Source organism: Caretta caretta, chromosome 3 (assembly GCF_965140235.1).
Source record: "Caretta caretta isolate rCarCar2 chromosome 3, rCarCar1.hap1, whole genome shotgun sequence".
In the NCBI taxonomy this organism is placed as follows: Eukaryota; Metazoa; Chordata; order Testudines; family Cheloniidae; genus Caretta; species Caretta caretta.
Window position 1 is genome coordinate 139,962,919 of NC_134208.1, and position 25,018 is coordinate 139,987,936.

General features: G+C 40.4%; 1 protein-coding gene and 1 long non-coding RNA gene across 5 annotated transcripts in view; one reads left to right on the plus strand and one right to left on the minus strand.

Moving 5' to 3' along the window:
• Nucleotides 1-1,650: 1,650 nt before the first annotated feature.
• On the minus strand, nt 1,651-13,225 carry LOC125633852 (uncharacterized). The gene is made up of 3 exons (XR_007355717.2): nt 12,713-13,225; nt 12,421-12,602; nt 1,651-5,384 (listed from the first exon to the last, which is right to left on the minus strand). It is a non-coding gene; the product is annotated as an uncharacterized LOC125633852 (long non-coding RNA).
• EXO1 (exonuclease 1) overlaps nt 12,825-25,018 on the plus strand; it is a 28,093-nt gene continuing 15,899 nt past the window's right edge. The window contains exons 1-8 of one of the 4 annotated variants that reach the window (XM_048843749.2): nt 12,825-12,904; nt 13,825-13,998; nt 15,955-16,074; nt 17,793-17,916; nt 19,338-19,475; nt 20,223-20,435; nt 23,354-23,541; nt 24,445-24,541. In XM_048843749.2, coding sequence (XP_048699706.1) covers nt 13,838-13,998; nt 15,955-16,074; nt 17,793-17,916; nt 19,338-19,475; nt 20,223-20,435; nt 23,354-23,541; nt 24,445-24,541 — 1,041 coding nt within the window. In that variant the 5' untranslated portion in view covers nt 12,825-12,904; nt 13,825-13,837. Of the gene's footprint in view, nt 12,905-13,348; nt 13,467-13,824; nt 14,023-15,954; nt 16,075-17,792; nt 17,917-19,337; nt 19,476-20,222; nt 20,436-23,353; nt 23,542-24,444; nt 24,542-25,018 lie in introns of those variants that run through there. The other 3 variants (XM_048843748.2, XM_048843752.2, XM_048843751.2) reach the window with 3 other exon arrangements.

A 25,018-nucleotide genomic window follows, 5' to 3' on the forward strand; every position in this document is an offset into this window, starting at 1 on the left:
TATTTGCTTTACTGTATATATTACAAGCCATATCTACAGAATCTTAGGCATGTTTAAAGAAAGGTTAATGGAGACTTAGTAAAAGTCCTCCTTTCCCCACCACACCCATCTTTTCTATTTATGACCCTCACTGTTCTGTCAATTTTAAATTGTAAGCTCCATGGGGCTTGTTTTGTGAAGTGCATAGCATATTTTTGGGTGCTCAAAACTACTGTTTATGCCCTTGCATGTAGCTGGCTGTTTGAAACCAATGTGATAGCTGAAGATGACAGATTAGAGAGCAACTCTATTAACAATCTGTAGTTGATTTTTGTGTTAATTAAATGTCTTGCCCACCTCCATTACAGGATGAGCGTAAACCTACCAAATAGCTTTCCTGTCCTCCAGATGATTGTACCCTGAAGCCAAGCTCTAAAACTGATAACCCAATGAATAGTGTTGAGAGTTAAAAACTATTTAAACTAGATACTGTTTTAAAATCAAAATTCCAGCCTCCTTTACTCCTCTGTGGTACAGCAAAATTAAAATGTTTTATGGTAAATTTTTTCTTGTGTAGTATCCTCTTTTTCTATCTAAAAAGCAAGCCCAGCCCTTTTCTGGCACCAGAAATAATATCTTACATTAATATAGCACCTTTCATCCTGAAGTGCTTTATGAGCTGCACAGTGTTCACTACCTTTGGCATGAAATACAGCACCTGTTTAACAACACTATAAAATAACAAGGGCTGTATTGTGTTTAGTAATCTCCACTGAAATTAGCGAGGAGTTCTGCTTAAAACATAATGGCACAATAGGGGCCATAAATCTACTTTTACCATATCTAAAGACACTACAAGGAAAATTAGAACTGCTCAAAAATAAATATGGTCCAAGATCCCAGATTAAACATCCATTTCCTTAAGAAACATGCTGTAGGAACTTAATCAAAAGTGGATAAGACACTACATTTTATTTTATACCTTGATCAAAAGATTAATAGATTAAGGTCTTTAGTCTGACCTTCTGCATGACCCAGACCAAATAACCTAACCCAGTAATTTCTATTTGAGCTATAGTCTATCTCTTAGAAACTCATCCAGTCTTGTTTATAGACTTCAGGTGACAGAGAATCCACTATGTTCCAATGGTTAATTATACTCTGTGTTAAAAAAAGTATGCCTCATTTCTACTCTGAATTTGCCTAGCTTCAGCTTCTTATGCCTTTTCCTGCTAAAGAGGGATCCCCTATCAGAAATCTCTTAGCCATGTAGATCCTTGTACAGTGTGATCAAAACACCTCTCATTATAAGGTATGTTTACCGGACCTTTTGTCAGGGTTCCCTCCCCACCCTGAACTCTGGGGTCCAGATGTGGGAACCCGCATGAAAGACCCCCTAAACTTATTTCTACCAGCTTAGATTAAAACTTCCCCAAGACACAAATCCCTTCTTGTCCTTGCATGGCATTCGCTGCCACCACCAAGTGAGTTAGACAAAGATTCAAGGAAAAGAACCACTTGGAGTTCCTGTTCCCCAAAATATTCCCCCAAGCCCCTTCACACCCTTTCCTGGGATACTTGAGAATAATATCCTCACCAACTGGTACAGGTGAGCACAGACCAAATCCCTGGGTTTTTAGGGCACTAAAACCAATCAGATTCTTAAAAAAAAAAAAAAAAAACAGAACTTTATTATAAAGGGAAAAAAAAAGTAAAAGAAGCACCTCTGAAAAATCAGGATGGACGGTAATTTTACAGGGTAATCAGATTCAAAATACAGAGGATTCCCCTCCAGGCAAAACTTTAAAGTTACAAAAAACAGAGATAAACCTCCCTCTAAGCATAAGAAAAATTCACAAGCTAAAACAAAAGATACTCTAATGCATTTCCTTGATATTACCTACTAGTCCTGTAATTTTAGATGTATCATTCAGTAGGAGCTGGATTACTTGCTTGGTCTCTCTCTTTGTCTCCTGAGAGAGCACAAAAACAAAGCCTTCCCCCTCCTGCCCCAGATTTGAAAGTATCTTCTTTCCCCATTGGTCCTTCTGGTCAGGTGCCAACTAGGTTAATTGAACTGATTAACCCCTTACAGGTAAGGGGATTCTGTACCTCTGTCCAAGAGGGATTTTATATTACTGTATACATAAAAGTTGTTACCCTTCCCTTTATATTTGACACCTTTCATCATTTTATAGAACAGTCTCACTAATGATACATGCAGAAGTAATACCATGTCCCTACTCCTGCTTGGTATTTCCCTGCTTACACATCTGTGGATGGCATTCACTCATGTTCAATTGGTTGTCTACCATGATGACACCCTAAGGCCTCTTCAGTGTCACTGCATTCCAGAATAGTCCTCCATCTTAGAAGTGTGAGCCGCATTCTTTGTTTCTAGATGTATGACCTTTCATTTGGCTGTGCTCAAATTCATACAATTCAAATAAGCCTACTTTACCAAGTGATCCAGGCTGGTCCCTGTCATCTGTGAGATTTTCCAGCAAGGTTTTAATATCTTCTTTCAGATCATTAATAAAGATATTGACTAGCACTGGGCTGAGAACAGATTCCTGCAGGACTACACTAGGAACGCTCCCATTGGATGGCAAGTTCCAATTTACAATTACTTTTTGTGATCTATCAGTTTTTAATCCATTTAATGTGGCCTGCATTGGTTTTGTATAGTGTTAGTTTTCTGATCAGAATGTCATGCAGGACTAAGTCAAATGCCTTACAGAACTCTTATGTCAGCAGTTACCTTTATCAACCAAACTTGCCAACTCATCAAAAAACAGTGTGACTGTTGTTTGAGACCTACGTCAAACCTTGCTGGTTGGTATTAAATATGCTACCATCTCTTAATTATTTACTAATTGCATCGCATCTCAGCCCTTTCATGATATTTGCCCAGAACTGATGTCCAGTTCACCAGCCTATAGTTACCTGGGTTATTTACACTTTTAAGTTATTGGCACATTAGTATTTTCCTAGTCCTCTAACACTTTCCCCCATGTTCTAAGATGTGTTAAAAATTCACATTCATGGTTCAGAGACTTCCTTGGCCAATTCTTTTGATACTTCTGTGTGCAAGTCATCTACTCCTATTTCTTTCACGATGTTTAATAACTATTTTATCATCCTTGGAATTTTGTTGTAAAATATGACATCATCCTGCTTCTTTCCAACTACAGAATGGAAATATTTACTGAATACATGTCTTATGATTAACCATTTTACTATCTTTATCTAGTATCAGACCTGTACCCTACAAGGATTTCATTTGTTCCTGATTTAAGAAATTTCTTGTTAGTGCCCTTTTATTCTTACTGGCCATAGACTTTTTAGCTTAACTTATTGTCTGCATTTCCTAAATGCTGATTTGTACTCAGATTGCTGTCAGCTCCCCCATTGTTCCATTTGTTGATGATACTCCCAGTGGCACCGTGGCCCTTCTCTAACAATGCAGTACTGACTAAAGGCTGTATATGCAGTATACTGACTATATGCAGTACTGACTAAAGGCTCAATCCAGTGCTGAATGAAGTTAATGGAATGATTTCCACTGACTTCAGTCGGTGATGGTCCAGGCTCTGAGAGGGAAGAATGCTATGTACAGAATCATCCCGGCTATTTCATGCAGCACACATACTTTCTTTGGAGATCTTCCATCCAAGTACTAACCCCAGCCCACAGCTGCTTAGCTTTAACAGGATCACTGCATAGTTTGGGTACGGCTCAAGAAGCTGCTTCTTTGATCAATGTAAAACCAGCAGTAGACTAAGCTGGGTAAGTGCAGTTATTTCTATTACAATAGCACCTAAGAGCCCCACTCATGGACCAGGACCCCATTGTGCCAGGCACTGGACAAATAAAAAATAAAATGATGATCTCCATCCCAGAGAGTCTACATGAAGTTCATATTAAAATTAGACATTGTCTGACAAACAGCACAAGGACCTAACTGTTTTAAAATACTCTTAATAAGAGACAGATACTTCATTTCAATAAAGACTATTTTAGCATTTTATCTATGCATTGCACAATGCAGACAGAATAATTATTTAGCAGGAATATTGTAGTTCATTGTATTCTAGACCTTTTTCTCTACAGATTGGAAATGAGAGAATTGCTTCTCTCTCTGCTCCACAATCACGACAGTAAGCATTGAATTCTTAACCCAAGTACGAAAAAGCTTGATCCTGTACTCTTTAAAGCCAGTGGGAACTTCCACAAGGGTCTTCAGTGAGCTCAAGATTCTGCTAACACTCATTGCAGAACAGTTGTATGGATCGGTGTCAGAGAGGGTCCATGTCATTTGGAGGAATTGTACCAAAATTACCAGAATCTACAGATATGTCTTCAGCAAGATAAAGTAGTGATGTGGTAGGTAGGTAGGTGAAATACAGCTACGCTCACTCAGTTTGGCCTGGGCATCACTGAGGTTACCAGTCTCTTTTATGGGATCTACTAATAAGCACTGGTTTATTAATTCCTTTGTTGATATTAGCCATGGGTTTTCAATACAGATTACTGTCCTTTTATCACTGGAACTCCATTTGTTTGCATTCTAGATCTTTTCCTTCACTGTCCCCACTGCTTTATTCCTAAAGAATTCCAAACATGTTAAAGCCAAATGGAAATCCACATTCCTGTGTATCAGACCAATTGTTATACTTTGTAAAGTAGCTATGCTAACACACAGGCCTGTTTCCTTTATCATCCCAGGAGCTTATAATTTCTCTGGCTGCTGCAGTTAGTTTGCCAGAAATTTATTATAGCCCTTTCTACAGCTTTACAAAACTTGGGATACTCAATCTGAATGGCATCGACAGTGCTGGTATACCTAGACCCAAACGTCTTAGTGATATAGCCTCCACTATAATAACCCCTGGTTTTGGCTTGGTGTTTGTTGGAGAAGGAACACAAAGGTACCATTTGTTCTCCTGCACTTCAATAAACTTACCCAAGCTTCTAGATCCTCTGAGCAAAATCTCAAAAGAAACACTGTGCACCTGGTTTACAAGATAGCAAATAGAAGAGCCTGGTGTAGAAAACTTCCCTGAATTGAATGATGCTTTTGAAAGGGTGTAACCCAGTTCTATCCATTGCCCAGGGTGCGTTTATCCATGGATATCTACAAGAAGGCCTCCTATCATCTGCAATTCTGCTGATCTCATAAACTTTATAAAGTCTCCCCAGGCTTTTTCTGCTTGGGGAATTTCAAAGGGATCTTCTTCCTTTTCCCTGTTGGCATCCAACTTGATCCTCTGGAGATAATTTATAAGAAGATATGAGGAGAAATTACCATTAAGGATTCTGATTCCTTTAGCAAGGGTCCAAACAATCTCTATTCTTGTCCTGATTTGTATCCACCTTGCATTTCTGAACGTCTTGAAAGCTTCCTGGAAGACAATTATGAGAGAAAATACAAAATAATGTGTTTGAATCACAGAAACCAGCATCTCAATCAGGGATGTCTTCGGGTTTCACTATTCCACCATGCGGGACAGAAATAGGCTCATATATTGCCCACTTGGTATTCAGTGTAATGGTTGTGGCCAAATATGATCTCCCTGGTTCCAAGTGGCTTCAGGGTCAAATACAAAATGCAAACATGCTACCACCACATTTTTTCAGCCGGGGTCTGAGTTTGGTAACATGTAATGTATCAGTACCTAAAGAAAAAACAAAATGCGTATTGTAAGAGGTTTTACAACTGGGATGAAAAAAATCTCTGGTGCTCTATCATGAGGCAGTTTTCAGCTGCTGCTAAAATAACTGTAGCTGAAGATTAGCCAGTTTTGGTTTAACCTCCCTCAGAGCAAAGCGGTGGGAGGAATGCATATATGGGAGAGACAGATAGATGCACTCCTTTAGTGTGACTGGACAGAACTGATATGGCCTCATATTTCATTAATCTTCATGGAAGTTCTACAGGAAAGTGTTACTGAAGAATTGAGGAAGGGGAGGGCTCTGTCACAGACTCACAGAATGGTGAGTGGATGGTGGCAGGCTACTAGGCCTTTGACCCAGAAAACACAGAAAGGCAAAAAGGGATAGAGGTCCCAAAGGCTCAGAGCTGGGTGAAATAGTCACAGGCAACATTTTTTGACGAAAAACATTTACTATTTTCAGGTCTGAAACTTCAGTGAGATTGAAACAACTTTGTAAATCTTCTAAGTCTTCTAATAAAATTGAGCAAAGTATTTTTTTCAATCTTGAAAAATTGAGAGCTACTACTCCTCAACAATTTACAAACTTGTGAATTTTAGAAAAACTGCTAGCGGAGCCCTTCCCCTCAAAAAGCTACAGGAGTTGGTTAGAGGAATAAGTCCAGGGCTCGGAGCTAGGATGTGCTGGGTCTTGGTCCTACCTCTGCTGCAAACTAGTCTTAATAATTTGCATTTGTGCCATATTAGACAATATCATGATTTGGCACAGGTAGCGGCAGCGTAAGCTGCTCTATGTCAGTGTATTGTTATTCCTGCCGACGTAAGCATTGGGTCTCACTGGCCCTAGCTGGTAGTACCCATTAAGGGCCCTGCTCAGGATAATGAGAAAAGGCTAGTGATGGACCCAGCAGACAAGGGCCAAGTTTCCCAATGGTGGGGAAGCCACAACTGTGGATTCATGGACCACATAGGGCAGAAGAGCTAGACCTTTGTAACAAGTTTATGATCACGATGGTCCCTTCTGACCTTAAAGTCTGTCGTTGTATGGAACACGTTCACACTGAAAACTAAGGGTGCAAGACAGCTCTTCTCAAAGAGCCCATCCATTACAAGATTGTAATTGCTGGCATCGCAGAGGCCTGTCTGCCACAAAGCAATGAAGTTACTGGGGAAGAAGCTACATTTCTCCACTCTGATGGTCCACACGGAACTCATGGTATGGCATTTCTCGCTAGACAACCTCTAGCATAGACTTTAGCCACGTGGAACCCCGTCTCTCCATGCTTACTCGATGCTGGGCTACAAAATCACCATGGACACTTACCTGTCAATGTGACCTACACAAAAAAAGACTCATCACTTGTGGAAAAGGACTCCTTCTACCAGCAGCTAGAAGCAAAAATCCAGTGAACTCCAGCACATGACACCCCGGTAATACTTGGAGTGTCCCATGTCATGACTGGCTGTGATCAAACTGGGTATGAAACAGTGACAGGTCCCTTTGGTTCAGATTCTCCAAATGACCCACCACTACCCAGCTCTTAACTTTGTGTGGTACTGAAGGCTTTTCTGTTATGGGCTCTCAGTTAGGTACCTTAAAATGTTGTTGGACCTGGATTTCAAACAAATAATGCTGGTCTGGGCATTCATTACACTTGGGGATTCTGCTGCTTCTTTATGGGTTCAGTTAACGATAGACAAACTTTTAAACAAACCTCAGTGCATTTTGAGTTCATAATGAAATCTGAAACCAGATGAAGTTCACCTGATATGAGGTTTCACTGGAATGGTGTACTTTGCACACCTCTATAGAAAGGTACTTTTAAGGGCCTCTGTTCTCAGATTAGATTCATATTTTCGCCCAAATATGACTCTGACCTGGTATTTGAGTCCCAAAGATATAGAGGGGAGACAATTATTCATATTCATAGTTTTCTTATTCTGACCAATATATAAAGCAAATTATGGGCTAAATACTATCACCACGGATATCCTGTGAAACCCCACTGACTGTATGGGATTTCAGTGAGGGCAAAATTTGATCCCCTATTCCATGTATTACGTTGGTGCAAGAACTTGGAGTAGCTGTTTGAAGTTTAAACTGATATGAGGATAGAGCCTCGATGTGAAATAAATAAATTATTCTCTTATTTTACATTAAGAAGTCCAGTACCATCTGCTATAGGAACCAAAAATAAATGGAACAGCAGAAACACACTGAGCAGACTGAGAATAAGAGGAACAAGATTTAGAAATCAAGCAAAACAATTGTTTTTCACACACTGACCACTAAAAATATAGATGGAAGGCAGTAACCCTACACTACAAGGCTGATTTTTTTACACTCTCATTTACCTCTGGCTCACAAAGTTGCTGTCTCACTTTCTACTGCTAATTTTATATCAGAAATTATTAATCTTGAAAGTGGATGCTTGAGAATGTTTTTTGTGCTACAGAGATCAAGTCCACATGATTTTAACTCCTACAGCACTGAGGATAAATGTAACAGAATACTCCTCACAGTAACTGGGGGACCAATTAGTGTGGGGGGTGGAGGAGGGGTTGAAAACACACTGCCTGCTTTGACGCAGGGCTGGACATACAGAAGGGGATTCCTGCTTTTCGGATATGGCGTTGGAAGGCCTAAGTTGCCTATCTAGCTTTATGTGGTTGGAAGCTCTGTGAACCTGCTTTAGGAGTAGGATTAGGAGGCAAAGTTGATCTTTACAGCAGTAGATTTACAAGCAGACAGCTGCTGATATCCAGGTTTGGGGTGGGTTTACTGGGGGGGCTATTTTGGAGTTAGGACTGGAAGCACAGGGATCCTGGATCTCCTGAAGGGATAGAAGTGCAGAATAACCAAATGCATCCTTGGGGCAGGATTAGAGTGTTGGGCCGCTGGGCCCAGTTTTGGGGAATGGGATTGGAAGGGCTAGTGTACAGGCTGTCAAGCAGGGATAGAAGCAATGGGTTACTGGGTCTCCATAGGGAGCAGTGTTGGAAGTGCCTTGCTTTAGTATATATTTGACAGTCTAAAGTTGCTGGACCAGAGAGGGCTGGGCTCAGGAAGGCAAGCTGGTATGTAGAATACTATAGTAGGGATGGGAAACCAGCTGACAGGAGAGGCCATGCCTGGTACTCTTAGTGAGGTGTGGCAGGAAATGAAAATAGGAACCAGAAAGATCTCCATGATTCACCACAGTACATGGAATGATGCCTGGATGGCCACTGATAATATGGACAGAAACATAATAGTTTGGATTATATATGGTGTTAGGCATGTTTGTGCAGTGCTTGAGAATGAGAACTGCTATTTATTTAAGGGATTTATTATTTATTTGTAATTAAAGATGGACCAAACATCCAAACAAACCCTTTTACATTTCAGAGGCAAGGGACTGGATTTGAATCACCCACCACCAATCTTGCCATTATGATTTTGCTCCAGATCAATCCAAACATTAGAAGGAGCCTATTTTGCACTTCCTATTGACTTATAACCAACACACTCTCAATCAGGATTCAAACACCCACTTTTCTGACTGTTTCTAATAGTAGCTGAATAAACTGGTTTAAAATAAATTACCGTTCCTTTTTGTTTTGTTTTTAAAGAAAAAGAAAAGAAACGAACTGTGATTCTAAGTTAGTGATAACAGGTACTAGGTTTCAAGGTTGCCATCATTGGCTGCTGGAAACACATGCACCCTGGTATCTATTCCAGTGATACTGGAGAATCAGATCCAGGAATGGAGAGGCTGTGGGGATTTTTGTGGGAATGCAGTGAAATTTACATTGTCTGACCACATGTGCACATACCTGCTCTCCTTTCTCCAAATTTGCTAGGCTAGAGCAGTGCCTTTATCAAAGAATTGCATACATAACTCCTGAGGATAGGAAAAATTAAGACTAAGGTAAATTAGTATCTGTTATAGGTTTCATTATAGGTAGTGCTGGTGAGCAACAATTAGGGTGTGCAATGTAATAACTCGCCTGCTGTCCTGGTCTATGGTACTTGTGCAGTAGTTTGCTATCAAATAATGCCTGACTGTATATTTTAACCATTAAATAGAAAAGAAGAATACAATGTCACTTCAGATGGATAGAAGCAGATAGCTAACTTCGTGTCCTGGTCCAGCATATGAGTGCACAGATATTTTAGAATAACAGCCTAATATGCAGATTATTGCAATAAAAATCTCACTCAAATGCATTTTTGACATTGTGATTTGACTTAAAAAATCATTAGTTCACTGTTTTGACATCAGTAGGAGCTCTGGCTGGTCAGCACTTTGGAAAATCAAGCCAATTACTTAGGAGCCTAAATATGGATTTAGAAGCCTAACTTTTGCCACCCATTTTTAAATATCTTAGCCTAGAATTGCACTGGTGTAAATGCAAGTATCTGTCCTTTGGCATTTCAGACAGTCGGAGTCGAATTCTCCCCACTCCTTCCCTAAAAAGCAGTACGTGTTTTCCCTGGGTAGAGTGCAGGGCTGAGTTCTCTGTCTGTATTCTGCCAATCCTCTGTGATGCTTTTTAAGTTACATGTGTTATAACCTTTAAAACTGTCTTGTTAGGTGTTGTGTCGTGTACAATCTGCCTTCAGCAGCAGGTCACAGTTACAGAAGATGCCTTTTTGCAGTTAAATCCCTTGTCTTAACTGAACCGGTTTGCACTCTAGAGTTACGAGTTTGAAAAAAGTTGCCATTAAATATCCACCCCATAAAGGGCATTGTATTGTAATAATTAATTTAAAAAATTAATAATCTGTAAATACCACAAAACAGACGGCTGATGTGTTTAAATTCATGATTCATATCTTTAAAAAAAGATTTGCATAACTTTCATTCACTACTGTTTAGCCTCTTAACATTTCAGTTACTGTAAAAAAAGTAACAGATGTGAATATATTTTTGCTCCTACAGTGGTTTTTGGTTTTAATTCACACCTACCAGAAAAACTTCTGCTTTTGTATACCAGAATACACAGATGTGCTCTGGTATCAAAGGAAAACAAATAACTAAAAATAGAAATTAAATACAAGAAGGACACAATCTTTCCTGCATGCTGACTCTGAATTTGATTAAGGAAAAACAAAAGACTGGTAGTTACACAAAACCTGCCAATGGTAAACCTTCAAAAATCATGACGCAGGCCCCACAAATCATGAGGCTATTTTTTTGAATCTTCTGATTTTTTCAAGGCAATACATTCTGTATCCTTTTTTTTGCTTTTTGGTTTTTGGCCATTTAGGGCAACCTCAGTTCATGTTTTCAGACTCCTCTCTGCACTCATGAGGGCTAGAAATTTAATATTTTTAAAATGAAAGCTGAGATTCTCATGTAATAACTTGCCTCCAGGAGCTGTGGAACAGACCAAATATCAAGTGAGTTGGCAACACTGCATCATTCATATGCATTAATTGATATTACCACGAAAAATACAAGTTCTGTTTTTCAGTGGTCAAAACCCTCTCCCTTCATCCCCAATTATCTGTGCAAAAGCCATACACACACACCTGCACCTTATCCCTACTTCTGGGTATTCCCCAAAGAGAGGGCAATTGTTTCCTTGCTTTAAAAAAACAAAAACATTTATTTGTACTCAGATAACACAAAAAGTGATGGAATCGGAGAGTTTCAAACTTGAATGTGATCCTACCTAACTTTAAAGAAAAACATATTAAATACATAGTCTTGTATTTTAAATAAGTATTACTTGTTTGAGCTTTAATCCACAAAACCGTTTCAGAATGAGCAATGAGTACACGCAAGAAACTTTTACTGAAATACCAAACCTCTTCTAACTTCTTGGGAAGGACCCATCACGCCAAGGATTCTATAATAAGTTAGGTTTCAGAGGAACAGCCGTGTTAGTCTGTATTCGCAAAATAATAAGTTACATAATAATAAGTTACATACTGCAATCACAATCAGTAACTTATTCCAAGGGACCATGGCTACCAGAACTCCTCCCAGCTCTGATGAAGAAGGAAGGTCGCTGGCTGATGAGCTTTCAATTGACATAGATCAGACAAAAACTAATACTCTGCAACCTAAGTGAAACACCAGGCTTACATATCTTAATCTACAATTTAAAAAATATTTCTTTCAAACCATCCCCTCATTCTGTCCCTATGTCCAGATGCCTCAGTTAACATAGTCCACTAGTACGGACCTAATGCTGCTTTTCTATCCTGCTGGCAACACTACAATAGATTCTGGGTAAGAAACAGGTAGAGAGGACATCTAAGTTACTGAAAGTATCTAAAAGCCTTGTAATAGCCTCTCTTGTCCCCCTGCAGTCTTTGCCTCTAGAGGGCGTGGCGGAAATTTCTACTTCTGCACTCTGAGTTGGGAGCAAGATTGACAGGGCCTCGTCTGTCCCCTTTATAGGTACTAGATGAATGTCCACGAATGATAACAATTATTTCTACATTGTCCTCCTCTATTTTTATTTACTTAAATTCTTTCCCTCTTGGAAAATTTCAAAAAAATCTTACATGGTGGCTCAGAAAATATTAACTGTAGAAGTCAAGATTCAAAACCGATTCAGAAACAAGACCATAATATGTTATAACTAAAAAGTTTTAATTCCTTAATATTTCACCTTTAAACATTTCCTAGCATTATGTGCTAGCAACAAGTGGACATCTGGATAGGGGAAACATCACTCTATCACTGTCAATGTTTCTGCTCCTCAGGATTGCAAGTTTGTGCACATTACTCTGCAGCCCCAACTGCTGATGGACAAAAAGCTAACTTACCCTTTTTGTAAATTTCTTTCCTATCCTTAGGGCAGGTACTGTCTCAGGCTCTGATCCTACAACACAATCTGTGCAGTGTGCAGCCAGACTTCAGCTGCCATGGGGAGCTCCAGTGTGCTCCATGTGGATCTGATGTCTGGAATGGGCCACATTTTGTGCTGGTCCTGGGAGGAGCAGGAGAGCTGGTCAAAAAAGGAGGAAAAATTCCAACTTTTTTATAAACAATCCCCTTCCATTTTTATTTTTTAAAAATTCCTTGCCCCCCCCCCAGCTTTTGAAAAATGTTGCCCACCTCCCGCAGGCCCGTTGCTGGGTCCAAGTGGTTTTTGTGTTTGTGTGTGTGTGTGTGTGTGCCTGGGGAGAGCTGATGCAACCCCTTAACCCAATGCCCTGGGGCTATTTCTAGGTGTGGGTCTTCACTGCTAGCAGCACTTGTAAGGTGCTACACGCCGCGGAGGGAGGAGCAGGCTGCCCCCACCCTGCAGTAAGTACCTAGGTGCGCTAGGGAAAGGCTCTGGCCAGGCAGGGGAACAACGCGGATGCTGGGGCGGGGAGCGGGGCAGGGAGCTGCGTGGGGCACATTGGCCCCCTAAGCCCCGGCCGCGGGACGCTCCGCTCCTCCCTGCACCCGGGCGAGCCTAGGGGCCGCGCGGGGTCCAGGCTCCACACGCTCCCCGCGTGGGGCTGGCGGGCGCCTGACAACCCGGCCCCAGCTGCCGGCCCTTCCCTCATCACGGGAGGGCCGGAGCCCAGCGCCCCCGCCCGTACCCGAGCCGGCCGGGGTCCTGCCGGGCAGCAGGACCCCGCCCCCTGCGGACTACATATCCCAGCCTGCAACGCTCCGCCGCGCCCGGCATGCTGGGAGGGGCCGTCTGTCGCCAGGCCGCGCTCGAGCGGCTCCGGGGGCGGGGCGGGGCGGAGTCTCGAGGCCAGGAGCGCGCGCTGCTTGAAAGTGCTCCGGGCTCCCGCGCGCCCGGCGGCTGAGCGGCCGGAGCCAGCCCAGCCGGAAGAAGGGAGCGTCTCGCGGCTCCTCCGAACAGCCCCAGGTGCCGAGGACGGGGCGAGCCGTCGGGGGAGGGACGAGGGTGCCCCAGGGCTGATGAAGGGGGGCTACACGGGGCCGGGATCCGGACGGGGCGTAGCGGCCGGGGCCCCCCGCGGCCGGGATCGAGGCGTGGCTGTCGTTCCCGGGCCTGCGTGCGCTGGGGCAGGAGGCCGAAGCTCGGGTCTCCCTGTGCTCCGTGGCTCTCTTGCCAGTCGCAGGCTGCACTGGTCCCAGGTGCTTTTCTTTCCCTGCCTCGCCTGCCCGCCATCTCGTGCGATCGGCCCTGTGCAAAGATGAAAACCTCGTGCAGGGCGAGCAAACGTGTTTTGTGTCACATTTTCCCTCTTTCCTGATTCCAGTTTAAGCAGCACCATGGGAATCCACGGCCTGCTCCAGTTTATCAAAGAGGCAGCGGAACCCACTCATGTGAAGAAATACAAAGGGCAAGTGGTAGCTGTGGATACTTACTGCTGGCTGCACAAAGGAGCCTATGCTTGTGCTGAAAAGCTAGCCAAAGGAGAACCCACTGACCAGTAAGCTTTCCCTAACTTATTTTTGTGAGTTTCTCAGCCTTTTAACAAAGTAAGGGGACACTGCCAACTTGAAACTGCTTTTAACTCTCTTATGTTTAAAAAAAACTGACTGGGTTTCATTTTTGTGGTTTTATAACCATGCACAAATGGAGAAATAGCAAAAGTGAGTCTACATATACAAATCGCTGTCAGATACACAAAGTAAACATTGGAAAAAAAAGATTCCCCCCCAGTCTTTGGTGTTGCTTATATCAAGAGTAAGTTTTTTAAAAATCAGACAGGAGAGGTGTTTTCAATGTGCCCTTCATGAATAACATCTATATTTTACTGTATGAAAATGAAAAGTGTCCCAGCTATAATGCAGCTTGTGCCACTGGCAGTATGTACTCTGGTACAAAAATGACCGCTCATAAACAATCTTATGTGGCAGAATGACATAACAATGTTAAGTAATTCTGGCACCCCATATTGTGAATGAGATCAACCTCTTCCTGCACAAAAGTACCCTGCACAACATGTATTATTTATTATATATTGTCCATTGCTTATAATGAATCCCAAAGAAATATGCCTGCTTTTGAATTTGTTTACAAGATTCACAAACCTTCTGGGAGAGTTGGAGGTAAGCTTTTGTTTTAGGTTGAAATATCTATTTAAGTAAGTGTTTTTTTGTTTTTTTTTTAAACTGGAAATGAGTCAAAATTAGGCAGTTTGGGCTAAGCTTGATTTATTTTGGGTGTTGGTCGAAACCTCTGTCGTGCTCTGATGTGACCTGCCCCACTTTCATAAATATTACAGCACTTCCTTTTGGTCCAATTTTTTATGATCCAGCTATTCCAGTGTCTATCTCACCAGAAGAAGTGTTTCTAGCTATAACACTGTAAAAGCTGCTCTCTACTTTCCCATATTATGTGTTAGAAAAAACTGTGTGGTCAGTTAAGACTTGAAAAATATTAGATGACTGTCAAAAATAATAATAATATATTTAATAATATAGCCTTCAGTTCTGTGTAAAGGCTGCTGCTTTTCAGCCACAGGCAACTAGATCTGTAAAAGTGAAATAATCCCTATATACACATACTGGACCAAATTGTACATTTCCATAGAAATACCGAGGAGATTGGGGGACTGAAGAAACATGGGAATCTTTAATCTTAGAATCTCTCACGAATCTTTTTCTCCAGAAAAGATGGGCTTGGGGACCAGTGAAGGTGGGCTGCTGCTTTGTCTTCCCTGCCATCTGAGGGCTGTTCTTAGTTCTGCTCTGTGGCAAGGTCATACCCTGCTCTTGATCATAATAACCTCTCCTTTCTCTGGGAGGGGGTATATATAGGCACAGGTCCCAATTCCCAAGTTTAATGATGCTTTACGTAGTTTTCATTTTAGCACAGGCATCCCAGTATTTATCCGCCATCTGGAGTGATGGGTGGATAGTGGCAAACATAGATGGTAAGCACTTTCATCACCCCTTAATCACCATAAAGCTCCACCAGAAGGTCATCTGCAGAGTTTCAGGAAAGGATAATGCAATATGCATCCCCTCTCTGTTTGAGCATCATGTATTCAGCTCACAGGCGTCAGGGAGATGATCTGTCCTATAGTTTACAAAATGCTATACAATTTGGCACTTCAGTGAAGTGTAACTTATTCTTTGGACACACAATTATTTGTAAAGAAGAATAAACAGCATAACAGATGATGATGTTCATAGTGGACTGGGCTTCACTGGAGACAGGACATAAGGAGGACTCCTTCATAGAAAAAATGTGTGTACTATTCGTTTTTTTAAAAAAAGGTTTTTAACCCACTGACAGCCTTGAATGCTAATTATCATCAACTTTTTTTTGTTTTTCCTGCAAGTTAGAAATATGTGGTAGTCTTAAGGTTTAAGTTTCATTCTCAAGCAATGGATATTTTCACGCTTCGTAATATGAAACTATATATATATTCTTACAGATATGTAGTCTTCTGCTTGAAACTTGTTGATATGCTCTTGTCATTTGGGATCAAGCCAGTTCTAGTATTTGATGGATGTACCCTGCCTTCTAAAAAGGAAGTGGAAAAAGCTCGAAGAGAGTAAGTAATGATCAACTTGCAGACAAATTATACCAGTTGTGTGCTTATGCTTCATATTTTTTAAACTGGTAATTTTGCTGGGCTTATCAAAGATTGTTTTAGTTTCTACGCTTCTTACAGTGTGATGTAATGATTATTTTAACACTGAGGACCAAAATACTGTTGAGAGTTTTGGTTTTTTTAGAATAGAACTTCTCTTTTAAAAACTGGAATATTTTATAAATGGGGGAAAAAGCAGATATTTTGAGCAATAGCTTTTCAGTAACTTGTAAGTTGAAACACCTTCTGTAGTTATACCTCTGGTTTGTGCAATGAGATCAGAAGTGTAGAATTATTTTATTGCCAGTACAGGTAGTTGGTTATTATTCGTAAGGCTCCGTGTTTGTCATGGATTCCGTGACTTCTCCAGTAGCCCTGTGCAGCTGGCCCAGGAGCTGCCTGAACAGTTCGGGCAGCCCCTGGGTCAGTTGCGCTGGCTGTTACTGGGGCAGTCTCGGGGCCCCCAGCAACAGGAGTTTAGGTATGGGGCTTGGGGTTGGGGCCATTGCTTAGCTGCGGGGACTCCTCTCCCTCAGCTCCCCTAGCTCCACATGCTACCTCTGCCAACAGCCAGGCATCGCCCCCGCAACTCCCATTGGCCATGGTTCCCAGCAAATGGGAGCTGCATAACTGGAGCTTGGGGCGGAGTGGAGGCAGCATGTTGAGCTAGGCTGGGTAGGGAGCCTGCCTGCACCCTCCCCCGCAGCACCTGCATTGCTTCTCCAGGCCGTGACTCACCCCCCCCCCCCCCCCCCCCGAGCACCTGCGCCCCCTTCTCCAGTATCTGCGGCGCCCCCCAAGTTTTAGTCAGGGGTATTTTTAGTAAAAGTCATGGACCGGTTATGGGCTCGTGAATTTTTGTTTACTGCCCGTGGCCTGTCCATGACTTTTACTAAAAATACCCATGACTGAAACTTAGCCTTAATTATTAGTAATGGGTCAACAGGCTGTTGTTCAATCTGCATTACATTAAGATTTGATTCGGGCCTGGGTTTTGGGTTCAGATTCTGATTTGATAGTGCTGTTATCTTGTGAGCTGATGTCATTAAATTTTGTCCTGAATTTTTGCAAATATTGCTAGGTTAGCAATTTTCATTATTTATTTGCACTCTGGTAGTATCTAGGAGCCATAGTCATGGACCAGGACCCCATTGTGCTATGCGCTGTTCAAATGCAGAACAAACAGATGGTCCCTGCCCCAAGGAGTTTTAAGTCTCATGAGGTCTTTGCCTCTTTAAACCTGGGAAATAGTCAATTTGTGGTATTGGACTCAATCTGGAAGGAAACACAACTCTCTCACAAACCTCTTGTGTGAAACATTTTCATTCTCCTTGAAACCATCTTTAAAACCCTCTTCTTCTGCCCTACTTTGCACTGTTCATCTCAACTCCTGTGCTGCCTGCTTCTTCCTCAGTCTCTAGTCAATGTGTTACTATTTATAAGCATTACTACAAAATGACTTGTCATTATTTGTATCTGTTTGCACCCCTTTTTCCTATGCCTTTTCATATCTTCATGTTCTTCTTTTGTGTAACATAGTTTGACCTTTTTGGAGAAGAAACCATGTCCATCTTAATCCTTCATGAAGTGTCATGCAAACTATGGTAGTATGTAAATGTGGAATAATAATAATAATATATATTGAGGGAGGTGGTTTTTTTTGTTTTATTACCCTGTAGGAAACGACAGGCTAATCTTCTGAAGGGGAAACAATTGCTTCGTGAGGGGAAGTTATCAGAAGCCAGAGACTGTTTTGGGCGCAGTGTCAATGTTACCCATGCGATGGCTCATGAAGTTATTAAGGTAAGTTGTTAATTATATATATATATAGTAGGTTTGCAAATGACATCTACAGTTTTTGTTGGCAGCTTCTCCACTATGTTTATAGTTGCTCATTGCTTTTCCTTGCCCATATTTACATGAAATTTGTCTCTCAACATATAATCATGCAAGATGTCCTGATGTATGTGTTAGGCACATTTTTGGCTGTTCAGCACAGCAGACAGATAAATCTACCGTATTCCACTCTGCTTTTCATTATGCCAGACTTCTTTGAATTGGCACATGACAATCATTCACGGGTATCTTTGCAATTTTAACTAAACCATTGAGTGTACTCCACATTTGACATTTAGCATTAAATCAGTGATACTCAGACCTCAGTGATTCAGGAGCCAAATTAGCGATCAGTATTACCCAAATTAGCGATCAGTATTACCCAAAAGAGCCGCAGTAGCGTGAATTCATTGTTTCATTTACTATAGTACTATATAGTCATATTTAAACAGTATGACATGGGAAATCTTATTATTCTCACAGCAAAATGACTGACCAAGTATTATTATTTTGTCAATAACATATTAGCCAATCAGGATTCTTTTACTTAAACTGGTTAATAATTAAATCACACTGTCTTTAACATCATGTGCTGCAAAAAGCTGCAGGAGACACATGAAAGAGCCACTTGTGGCTTGGGTTCCTCAGTCTGGCATAAATAAATGACAGGGAGGAAATAGTACAGTTTTGTATTTTTAATTGTTAGCAAACAACTCTATATAGGAAAATTATGGATCACTTAAAAAATGGCCCAGGAAATCGATCTTTGAAGTTCTCAGTCATAGCAGAGTTTTAGCAGTCTTCTATTTGTTCAGATGTTCTTTCTTTGAACAGAAAAACTGGTTGGAATGGGACCATAAACCGTTGTGGTCAGATCAAATGGATGTGGATAGCGTTGGAGGCCAACGTAGGAAATGTTATTTATTAGCAAATGTTTGGTTTTTAAACTGAAATTATTTATTTTTAAACTTTTATGGCTAGATCCTTCAAATGGGTCTGCGTGAGTGGAGCCCCATGGATTTCAATGGGCAGTGTCCCAACACAGTGATTTGCAAGTTTGGGGTTACAAGACTGTAAGATTTTTTTTAAGTATTGACTGTTGTTACTATATGCTTACACAGGGTAAAATTTTCAAAACTGCTTAACTTCTATTTTCAAAAGTGACTTAGGAGCCTGTGTTATTGAAAGTCAATGGGACTTAGGCTCCTAAGTATTTAAGTCATTTCTGAAAATGAAGAATGTTACTAAGACACTTAGGCACATTTGAAAATTGTATCCACAATGCCTAGCAAAATAAGGCCTACATCTGACCGCAGCCTAGATGCTGCTGCAGTCCAGTAATAATAGTGTTCAATTCTTACATTGTTCTTATACTTGTTTGTGTACAGGCTGCCCGTGCCCAAGGAGTTGATTGTGTTGTTGCTCCATATGAAGCTGATGCTCAGTTGGCCTATCTTAATAAGACTGGCATAGTACAAGCTATAATTACAGAGGACTCGGATCTTCTGGCTTTTGGGTGTAAAAAGGTAATAAATATAAATAGCCCTTACATCTCACTTTACATCTTCAAAGCATTGTACAAACTAATTGTCCATACACACTTGTGAAGTATGTAAGTACAGCTATTGTCTTGTCACAGATAGGGAAACTGAGACACAGAGGTTAAGGGTCAAATTCAACCTTGTTTCTCCATTAAGTGCCACAAACTAATAAATATTTATTTTTAGTAGTGTCCACAATGTAGTACGTGATTTCCAAACAGAGAAAGCAAAATACCTGCACCAAAGATGCTCCTATTCTTGAATATGAACCAAACCAAGCAAAAAACAACAACCCCCATAATAATTAGTATTAATGTGTGTCCATATTCTAGAAGCGGGAATCTGCAAATAGATGTATGCTCAGATGCCACTGCTGGATCAGGAAGCCTACGCACAACTTTTTGACCACAACACTTGACTCTTAGAACGCATCTGAGACTATCCTATCTGTGGCTTTTTTGCAGAAGGCCTGTGTAGCAAGCTGTCCTTTGTTCCTTGGCTCCTTTCAAAACACACTCTAACACATGCATCCTCTACTGGCTGTGGAGTTTCTGGCAGGCCACACTGTACCTTCTAGAATTTAGTCTTCTGAAAGCAAATGTAATAGGCAAGGCAAACATCACAAGCTATTAATGTAATAAATGTTTGAGGGGGAACACCCTTGAGTTCACCAATGTGCATAAAATACAATGAGATGAGAATTAATGTTACTACTTGCTCTCTTATCTCAAGGTGTTTCTGAAAATTGACAAGTTTGGAAATGGACTAGAGATCGATCAGGCTCGACTAGGAAGGTGTAAACAGCTTGGGGATGTATTTACTGAAGAGAAATTCCGTTACATGTGCATTCTTTCTGGTTGTGACTACCTTCCATCACTTCATGGAATTGGGTTAGCTAAGGCATGCAAGCTATTAAAACTAGCTAGTAATCCTGATATTATTAAGGTAATGTATGCTCAGATTTGTATTTTAGGATTTCTAAGACCTTTATATATCACTCACTTTTTTTTTTTAATCTGAGGGGTTGGATGTCATGAAGGGTATTCTCCTTAACTACCTGCATTTTGAGGATACGATCAAAGGAAGTATTTCACTGATGTTGGAGAATGGTGTATTTTGTTAATAAAACAGCATTGGAGCACTGTTTCTCAACACCTAAATAAAACGAATACTGATTTATTCTGATTCTTCAAGAATATGTAGTGCATGTGGACAGGTTTTTCCAAGCCTAAAGGATTGTCCTTCGTGCTATCATTTATTTACTCCTGGTGTGTCATTCCCAGAAAACCAGCCCCCAACTTTTAAATTGGTTTCAGACTGTGCTAGATTCAACTACATAATGTGGTTCTTCTGTGGAAGAATGATTGATGGAAGAAGTGACATCTTCTTACTCTGCTCCCTATGTGTATTCACGTCTGCTTATTTTTTATCATTTTCATGGGTAAACAATGTGTTTGACGCTGTACAAGACATAAAAATGAAGATAGTTCTTTCCCCACAGAGCTTACACCGAAAACAAACCTGGCACATTGAGAGATCCAGAGAATAGATTTTTAGCTTGCAATTGTATTTTCTTCATATTTATATATTAATTTCTTGTGGGCAATATGGAAGAAGAGCGTTCTTAAGGAATGATAAACATGGAACCTCATGTTATTTTGAAGGCACAATTGCTAGTAGCCCTAATCTAGCAAGCCAAAGTTCTGTTAACTTCAGCTGAACTACCCATTTGCTTAAAGTTAAGCACTTGCTTAAGTGCTCTGCTCGATGTGGATCTTTGAGGATTTAAGAAGTGTTATTCTTCTCTATTTCACAAATTTATTGGTAGCGCATGTATCTAACCTATTTGACTTGCTCATCAAGCTTTCTTAATATCAGAAGGAAATCTTGTAGATTTTTCCATTGTTTAATCACAGTTTCCACTGTTTAAGCAAACTAGTATTTAAAAAAAAAAACAAAAAAACTAAGTGTACCTATCTTAGCTAAATAGTGAAATTTGCACCTGAAAAGCTGCTGTTCGCTAATATCTCATGGGAAGCATTTCAGCTGTAAATATCGTAAGCCAGTAACTAAGCAATAAGGACAGGTTTCAGAGTAGCAGCTGTGTTAGTCTGTATCCGCAGAAAGAACAGGAGTACTTGTGGCACCTTAGAGACTAACATTTATTAGAGCGTAAGCTTTTGTGGGCTACAGCCCACTTCATCGGATGCATAGAATGGAACATATAGTAAGAAGATATTTGTACATACAGAGGACATGAAAAGGTGGAAGTACCCATACCAACTGTAAGAGGCTAATTAAGAGGAGCTATTATCAGCAGGGGGAAAAAAAACTTTTGAAGTGCTAATCAAGATGGCTTATTTCAGACAGTTTACAAGAAGGTGTGAGGATACTTAACATGGGGAAATAGGTTCAATTAGTGTAATGACTGAGCCATTCTCAGTCTCTGTTCTAACCTAAGTTAATGGTATCTAGTTTGCATATTAATTCAAGTTTAGCAGCTTCTCCTTCGAGTCTGTTTTTGAATCTTTTCTGTTGCAAAATTGCCACCTTTAAGTCTGTCACTGAGTGATTAGAGAGGTTGAAGTGTTCTCCTACTGGTTTTTGAATGTTATGATTCCTGATGTTAGATTTGTGTCCGTTTATTCTTTTGCGTAGACTGTCCTGTTTGGCCAATGTACATGGCAGAGGGGCATTGCTGACACATGGTGGCATAATCACACTGGTAGATGTTCAGGTGAACGAGGCCATGATGGCGTGGCTAATGTGATTAGGTCCTATGATGGTGTCACTTGAATAAATATGTGGACAGAGTTGGCATCGGACAATAAGCATACTGATCCAACAGTGTGTGAAACAGCATTCAGATTTCTCATTGCAGTGAATTACACTCAAAAGTAATTGGAATGAATGCAGAAAACATACTTCCAAAATATGTTTGGTGTTCTAAATGGAAAAAAAATGAGTTTCTTTGAGGGTAAAATTTTGCCCGTATACTAAAATGCATCCTTCTCAAGAAACTTGTCTCAAAACTTAACTACCAATTAACGAATTCAAAGGAACCACCAAAAAAGTACCTAAATCCAATATATATATTGGAGAAACTATTTAAATATTAAGTCAGTATTCTTGTTGATTAAAAATAAATAACAAAGGATTTCTGAAAGCTTAAGAGCCTTTCTTTTGTCATATGTAATAATTTTTAGCTTTGTGTGTTTGAAGGTGGAAGAGAGAAGGGTGAACTAGAATAAAGGATACATTTAGTTATACCTCAGCTTCATCAAACTTGTACTCTAATGCAAAACATTAATGAAGATGGGGTACGTATTGCTAATGGTATCTGTTAGAGATGGAAATGAAAGCCTTATGGAGAGTTGGAGGGAGTTATTAATAATGTGGCTGGGAATATGAAGGTGGAAAGGAATGCACAAGTCCCTCTCTATTAATTTCTTATTTCCCTGCTTTTAAGGTTTCGGACGGATAGAATGTGTCCTGCCACAACCTTAACTGTCACTAAATGTAGGTTTTGTTTGCTAATTTAAAGTGTGTGTGTTTGTGTGAAGGCTGTTCTATTACATTCCTCCTCCACCCATTCCTTCTGCACTGTGCTAACACCAGCTTTCCATGTAGTCACAGAGTACTCCTTCTAGGATATCTGGATATAAAATTTCTCTATGTATGTATGTATGTTCTGCTGTGTTTCTTCCACTCCTTCTGCCCTGTGCTCAAAACAACATTTCATATAGTCACAGAGTATCTCCTCAAGAATATCTGGAATACTACTTTTGAAGATGTGCATGGTATTGCATCTCCTTTGGTTGGAAGTGATGATAAAGCAATATTTTTGTTGTTGTTGTTGACAGGTTATTAAGAAAATTGGGCAGTACCTGAAGATGAATATAACTGTATCGGAAGAGTACATAGAGGGATTTATTCGAGCCAATAATACTTTCCTTTATCAATTGGTTTTTGACCCAGTCAAGAGGAAGCTTGTTCCTCTGAATGCTTATGATGACAGCATTGATCCAGAAACACTACTTTATGCAGGGCGGTATCCTTTGTGCACTAGCATATTATGTGGGAAATAGTGTAGCACAGTGGATTTCCTCTCTTCCTTTCCTTTGTAATTTTCTCCATTGTTATACAGGAGGCTTTTGTTTGATCAGTCAGCCTATCAAAAGTTAGTAAGTCTGTCTTTCTTTAACTTTTTAAAGCATTGCTCTCATCAGAAGGAAAAATCTTCCAGTAATTGGAAATACCCTTGGTTCTAAAATCACAAATATGCTTTTTAAAGAAAATGTTCCTTGGCTTAACTTTAGACTGAATTTAGTTTGGTTTTGTTTTTTTAAAGAACTGTCTTGACTTCTTTGAGACAGTGACTACTGTGGGTGGTGTTAAGATAATACACATTGTAACTTTCCCATCAACACTTAGGACCCTTTCTGTCATTTGCCTAACCTGTGTGGGGATTATTTACCTGTGAGAGCGGGGGCATTTCCCCATCCTCTGTCTTTCTTTTATAACTCCCAGCATGGTGGAATAAGAAATCCAAGTATGAAGGGAGGGAGTCATTAAGAACTAGCTCCCAACTTTGAAACGCCCACCAAGCTGCTGTGGGGCGTGACTGACAGAGACTTTCATTTTCTTGGGCCACCATTATTTCTCCTGCTGGCTCTCCCTAGTAGTAACTAACAACTTCCTTTTTTTTTTTTTTCTTTTTTGGACTGTTTTGTGACTTACCCACACATCCCAGGACTGCCAGATGCTACTACTGAACGAGGTCAGGGGAGAGCAGCGTGTGCAGCAGTATATATTCTTTGGACACTAACTTTTTGGATTATTCTAATAACCTATTTTAATATAGAAATTAGAGTACGACTTGTAATTTGTCATACTATTTTGTATTTATAATACAAATATTCAGATGTATATCCCCTTAATTTGATTGACTTAGACATATTGGTGATGATACTGCTTTTCAAATTGCTCTTGGCAATAAAGATATCCATACAATGGAACAAATTGATGACTACAACCCTGAGGCTTCACAGGTAACATTTTTAAAACATTCAACATAGGATTTTGAAATACCTTTGGAATTGCAAGGGAAAGTATGGCTGAATGTTACCTACAGCTGGTCTGGTGTTCTGACAGTTGTATATAGTACAGAAGGAGTCTGGAATAATAGTGAGTCTCAAGCAGCAACAGAATACAAATTTGGGGGTTATTTCCCCTGCCCCTTGATCACTGGTCAAAGACTAGTGCTTTGAAAAGTGTTTCTGGATTCTGAAATGTGTGTGACACCTTATTTTTTTAAACAATTTTTGCCAATATTTTTAAAAACCTCTCAGTAGTTCCCAAAAGCTTAAAAAAAGTTCATATTTATTAGTAACTTTTGTGGTTTCCTCTCCCAGTAATATATAACAATTTAATGCCCATTCTGTCATTGACTGGCCCTGATTCAGGAAAGCACTTAAATCTGTGCTTGCAACCCTTTGAAATCAGTGAGAGTTCAGCATCTGTTTAAA